The sequence below is a fragment of the Physeter macrocephalus genome, chromosome 5, assembly GCF_002837175.3.
Source record: "Physeter macrocephalus isolate SW-GA chromosome 5, ASM283717v5, whole genome shotgun sequence".
Lineage (NCBI taxonomy): Eukaryota > Metazoa > Chordata > Mammalia > Artiodactyla > Physeteridae > Physeter > Physeter macrocephalus.
Genome location: NC_041218.1, coordinates 77,707,582 through 77,713,942, shown reverse-complemented (window position 1 = coordinate 77,713,942; position 6,361 = coordinate 77,707,582). Strand labels below are relative to the sequence as shown.

General features: G+C 36.4%; 1 protein-coding gene across 5 annotated transcripts in view; it reads right to left on the bottom strand.

Moving 5' to 3' along the window:
- KLHL7 (kelch like family member 7) overlaps nt 1-6,361 on the bottom strand; it is a 58,498-nt gene that overhangs the window by 29,437 nt on the left and 22,700 nt on the right. For all 5 annotated transcript variants that reach the window (XM_007116338.4, XM_007116339.4, XM_055085046.1 and 2 more), the window contains 2 exons: nt 5,603-5,778; nt 3,119-3,293 (listed from right to left, as the gene is read on the bottom strand). In XM_007116338.4, coding sequence (XP_007116400.1) covers nt 3,119-3,293; nt 5,603-5,778 — 351 coding nt within the window. The remainder of the gene's footprint in view (nt 1-3,118; nt 3,294-5,602; nt 5,779-6,361) is intronic.

Here is a 6,361-nt window from a genome sequence, read left to right as displayed (position 1 = left end):
GGAGACGCAAGAGGGAGGAGATATGGAGATATATGTATATGTATAGCTGATTCACTTTGTTATAAAGCAGAAACTAACACACCATTGTAAAGCAATTATACTCCAATAAAGATGTTAAAAAAAAAAAGATACCAGCCTGTGGTTCAAGTAGCTTGGTGAACTCTCCTTTCCTGGTTCTTTTTCTACCACCCCTTAAATGTAGATATTCACAAGGATATATCCTTGATTCATACCTTCTTCTTTTTTCCCTTGACACCATAACTGTAACCAAAAGGTATTATACCATGCACTGTCTTATGCTTTTGCCACTCATGAAAAATTTTTATATTATTAGATATTCATATTTTTAGTAAATATAGACCATTCCATTGTATGGATATATTGTAATACTTTTCCAAACTAGGGGACAGTATTGGGTCAACTTACCTAAAACCACAACAATATTATTAAGTAGTAGCTATGTGATAAGTTTGACAGAAATTTTACTTTACTTCCAAATTAACGGTCAAGTGATACTATTTAATAATCAGGGCACTCAAATTTATTGCCACTCCTGAGAAGGGTATCTTAGGCAGGAATAAAAGTTCTCATTTCTCTTTTATTTCCTTCCTTAATTTTGTGTCTGAAACCAGCTATACCTTAAATGAAATGTGCAAATGAATGTCAAAAACAACTTAAGGTTTCATAGTAGGTTTCGAAATACCTTCTAGGAGAGGCTTTCTTGCTCATTACATATTAACTGAAACCTCTACTGCTATCCCATGTGTGGATACTGTCCATGTGGTTTTTGGTTTAAGATGAATGGGAACTCAAGAGCCTGGTAGAGGTAGCAGAAGCATACTTATCTCAGCATATCACAGTCATACACTACACATTTCAGGCCTGTTTAAAGAACAAGCTGAACTTCCACTTACAGCAGTATGACAGTTGAGACTTTCAGAAATAACTTTCTGCTACAAAATTACTATAATGCTGGAAAGAATAAAACATTCTTTTAAGTGCATAGCTAAGATCAGAGGGCCAAAAATGGAGAGCGAACTAAACACCAGAATAGTGAGCGTTAAGAGACCCTGGAGCTACTCTGAGAGCTTTCGATAATACTGGAAACCTAGAAATTGATATTATTGGCTGTATGAGGGAAATAAGATTAGGTCTTGGATTTGCACAAGTGTTGGAACTGAGAGCTCTATTTAAAGCTGGATCACTTGTATTGGTTATACTTTTAATGAAGATAAGCTAAGAAAACTGTCTAATGGCAAAAAGGAAAAATAGTAATCTGCCTATTTCAATTTCACCTCCAGGCAGAGGTAAAGTCTCCCTCCCTCTTTTGAGAATTTATAATGACAGCTCATACAGGTTTGAGGTTTGAATTTACCTGTCTACAAGTCTAGAAACCCATAAGCTGAGAAAAATTCAAAGTAGTCCTGGATTGTTGTAGCCCAGGGCACTCGGCAAAAGCAAACACTATTCTCCTCTTAAGGAAAACAGGGAAAACCTGGAGGAATACAAACCACACCTCCCAATATTTCTGGAGATTAAGATCGATCAAATATAAGCTCATGGGACTTCCCTGGTGGTGCAGTGGCTAAGACTTTGCACTCCCAATGCAGGGAGCCCGGGTTCAATCCCTGGTCAGGGAACTAGATCCCACATGCTGCAACTAAAGATCCTGCACGCCGCAAGGAAGACCCGAAGCAGCCAAATAAATAACTAAAAAAAAAAAAAAAAAAAAAAAAAAAAAAAAAATATATATATATATATATAAGCTCACAATCCAAAATTATAAAACACAAAAAAATTAAGCCACCAGGAATAAGTCAATGAAAAAACAGCAGCATCTGGTCTTCAAAGACTTCAGATATTGGTATTATCAAACACAGAATATAAAATAACTGTATTTAATGGGACTTCCCTGGTGGTCCAGTGGTCAAGACTCTGAAATTCCACTGCAGGCGGCACAGGTTCGATCCCTTGTCAGGGAACTACAATCCTGCATGCCACACGGTGCAGCAAAAAAAAAAGTGTTGAAGGAAAAATTAAGCCTACCTCCAAGAAGACAGAACAAAGAGGCAAAGATGGATAACAAGAGAGACTTAAGATTAGAGACTCAATGCCTAAAGAATCGCAATATCAATAATAAAGAACTGAGAAATCTGTGGCTGAAAAGATAGAGAATGCCCAATATGATAACTTAAAAAAAGGAAAAAAAAAAGATTTTAAATGCTTACAAGGAAGAATAAATAAATAAACTGGCATCAGATTTCTCAAAAGCAACAATGAAAGCTAGGAAATAATGGAGAATGCCTATGATTTTCAACATAATTCTATACCCAGTTTAACTATCCTTCAACATTTTATGATAAAATAAAGATATGAGATTTGTCAAATCTCCATATATTTATTGATCATATATTCTTCCTCAGGAACCTTTTAAGGATATGTTCAATCAAACAGAATTAAGAAAGGTGAAGACCTGGGGTTGAGGAAAATAGTGAATCTAACTTAGGAAAGGAGTGAAAGAACATCCCAGAAAAGGGAAGTCCCAGGACAAGAACTGTGCCTTAAGCCTAAAGGGCAAACACTCCATACTGGAATAGGCAGAAGGAAGGCTCAAATGTGTTTCCAAAAAATAAAAGCAACAGATTGTTTAATTGTACAGACAATTTTATTAAGAGGCATTTTACAGAGGGTTTGGAACTTAGCCTGCAAGTCAAGAAAAATTAAGTAAATGAAAAAAAAAATGTGGCAAAAAATGTGCTCCACGTGCAACAAACAAACCTTTTTCTTTAAGAAAGAAAATGTGATCACAGTACACTACTTGGCTAAATTATTTTAAAAAGGAAACGCAAAAAACAAAGTGAATGAAAGTTACGGTACACAAAAGGAGACAAAGCATAAGTAATTTTTAAACTTCTATCACACATGTTCCTTTAAAATAAGGGCTGAGGCTAAGTTCCCTCCAGATAGACAGTTGAGAACCCCAATAGATTAATTATCCAGAAGGGCAAAGTCTTGAGTGTTTCTCCCTGGCTACCGAGTCTGATCCATTCTGAAGGGTTTTAAGCCCATGAGAAACTGGCTACACGATAAGTTATAAATGGATATTAAGGCAACTTACTTATCACCATCTTAAGGCATTCAGGATTGTCTTGAATAAGTGGTTCAGCTTGTACTGTTTTACTTAAGAAATTCTTTGATATAAGAGGAAACCTGACTTTAGCAAGGATGTCAACCATAAATGGCTGGCGGTTAGGTTCATCATATTTCAACCACCTGACTGCAGCATCATAAACCTAAGGGGAGAAAAACAGCATAGTAAAGTTCTTAGAAGGCAGCAGCACTTCCAATTACCTATGTTTACTCTCACATTGAAGGGGGAGAGTCTCATGAAGACACAACTTCTTATTCCTAATATTTTATTCAGATATTTGCTTTCATCCCCAAACACCATCTGTACTTTAGAACAGTTTACACAATGCTCTAGTAATTCTTCTAGGTAATATGTTTTTTAGAACTAATTACTACTACATAATGTAATGACAGGTAGGATGTTGAATCTATAATTGTTTTTAAACAAAATACAGCTTGCTTTTTGGAAGGAGATATGATGTACACTTCCACTAAAAAAAAAATCTATTGGTCAATGGTAGTTTCAATATATGTTCATATGGTACCAGGAAAACAGGTTAATTTCCTCAGAGGCCTTCTACCCCAAGAGATATGAAGGTCATCTATGATTTTATTCCTGAATTATGAATTGACAGACTTATTTACTTTCTGGAAACTTTATGATATAAAAATCCTATATAAAAAAAAATAAATTACAGGATATTTACATAAGAATTGCTTTCCAAAATAATATGGTAGCATTCATTTAACTGTACCAAACAAGCCCAAGTTTATTAACATAATTGGATTTAAAAATCACTAGTTTAAATATACTGAAAACAAACCCATTATTTCATATACATACACATCTACCACACACATTTGAGTTAGTTACATTAGTTATTTTGGGTTGGTGTTAATAAGCCCTAAGTCTGAGACAGTTAATTTTTTATGGGAATTGGTCTGTTTTTTTAAGTAAACTAATTATTGGAATACTTCTTGATTTACAGAAAAGTTGCAAAGATAGTGCAGAGTTCCCATACACCCTGCACTCAGTTGTTAAAATAGTACATTAGTATGAACTCTTATCATAACTAATGAACCAATACTGATACATTATTATTAACTACGGTCCAAACTTAAAAAAAAAAATCCTTTAGTTTTTGTCTAATGTTCTTTTTCTGTTCCACAATCCCATAAAAGATACGACATTACATTTAGTGGTTATGTCACCTTAGGCTCTTCTAGACTATGACCGTTTCTCAGACCCTCCTTGTTTTTGAGGACTTTTTGACAGCTCTGAGTTCTGATAAGGTATTTTACAGACTGTCCCTCAGTCTGGGTTTGTCTGATGTTTTTCTCATGATTAGGCTGGGGTTATAGTTTTTTTGGGAGGAAGACACAGAGGTAACATGCCATCCTCATTACACAAGAGTACATGATATCACTGATGATATTAACCTGTAGGTAGCGTTCATCAAGTTTGTCAGGTTTCTTCAGTCTAAAATTACTTACTCTTCCCTTTCTATACTATATATAAGTCAGTCAATTTTGCTCATATAACTGAGTTTTTTCTTTATGTCTACTCAGGTTCTCCGGGTCCAACCTGTCAACTTGCAAACTAATACTCTGGGCCATGAAGACTGGGAGAAAGAATACGGCTCAGTGTAAACCTTTTATCTCTAGAACAAAAGTAACTCAAAGCATGCAATCTTACTGTACCTCTATTAGTTTCCTATTGCTGCTATAACACATTATCACAAACTTATTGACTTAAAATACAGAGAAGGATGGGGAACTGAAAACAGGGTTTAAGTGAATGTCTGCATATCAAAGTGTTACCCCATCCAGTTCCCAATACCTGTACCCAGCTTACACCTCTGACTGTTTATCTGACAGTTCTGGAGGTCAGAGTCCAAAACGGGCAAAAATCAAGGTGTCAGCAGGGCTGCCTGAAGGCCTAGAGGAGAAACCATTTCCTTGCTTTTTCTAACATCTAGCAGCCATCTGCATTCCTTGGCTTGCGGCCCTTCCTCTATTTTCAAAGCCAGCAATGGCCAACCAAGTCTAATTCATATCACATCACTCTGACACTGACTCTTCTGTCCCTCTTCCATATTTAAGCACCCTTGTGATTACACTGGACCCACCCAATAATCTCCTCCTCTCATGACCCTTAACCACATCTGCTGAGTCTCAACTGCTATGTAAGGTAACACATTCACAGATTCCAAGGATTAGGATGTGGACAACTTTGGGGGAGGCATTGTGTTACCTACCCAACAGCATCTCTACAAGTGGCCTGTCTCTCAAAGAGCCAGCCCCTACAAGCACCCAAAACTTATTTTTCCTACGAAACAGAATTTGGAATTAGTGTAAAGAACACATTCTCTCCTAATATGATTCTTTTCTTTGTCATGTATCCAAAAATGAAGCATAAGAAATCCATCGGGACATTTTTACTAAGAAAAATGTGAGAAGCCGATTTAGTCACCTGATCCTCTGCCCTCACAGTCAGAGTGTCCTGGTTGAGGAGATGTGTAACTCGCTTGACATCAAGTTGTAGAAATTCATCAGTTTTATAAACTTCAGTAAAATGCTGATGAATAAAGTCATCTGCGGTTGCTTTCAATTCAGGACAGTCTAGACACTCTGCTAGCACACTTATACCTGAACACAGAAAGAAAATAAATGAATAAAAAATGAATACCTTAAAAAACAAACAAATATACATTAAAGATTAAGTATGACTCTAGGAAAATGAGACAATAAATTTCATAAATCTGGATCCTTTTCTTTTCCACTGATTTGTCTATTGTTATGCCAATATACTCTCTTATGTGTGGCTGAATTTGCTACTTTGTAGGACAGGCCCCCTTCAGTGTTTTTTCAAACTTTTCTTGGCTACTGGTATAACATTTTCTGTTGCAAATAAATTTAAAATAAGCTTATAACATTCTACTTTTAAAAAATCCTGATATGACTTCAATTAGGATTGCTGAATTTTTGGATTACATTAGGGACAGTTGCCTGTTCTGCAACATGGAGTTCTACTTAGGAACATGACATAGATCTCCACTTACATTTTTTTTTTTTTTTTTTTTTTTTTTTTTGCGGTATGTAGGCCTCTCACTGTTGTGGCCTCTCCTGTTGTGGAGCACACGCTTCGGAGGCGGAGGCTCAGAGGCCATGGCTCACGGGCCCAGCCGCTCCGCGGCATGTGGGATCTTCCCGGACCGGGGCATGAACCCAC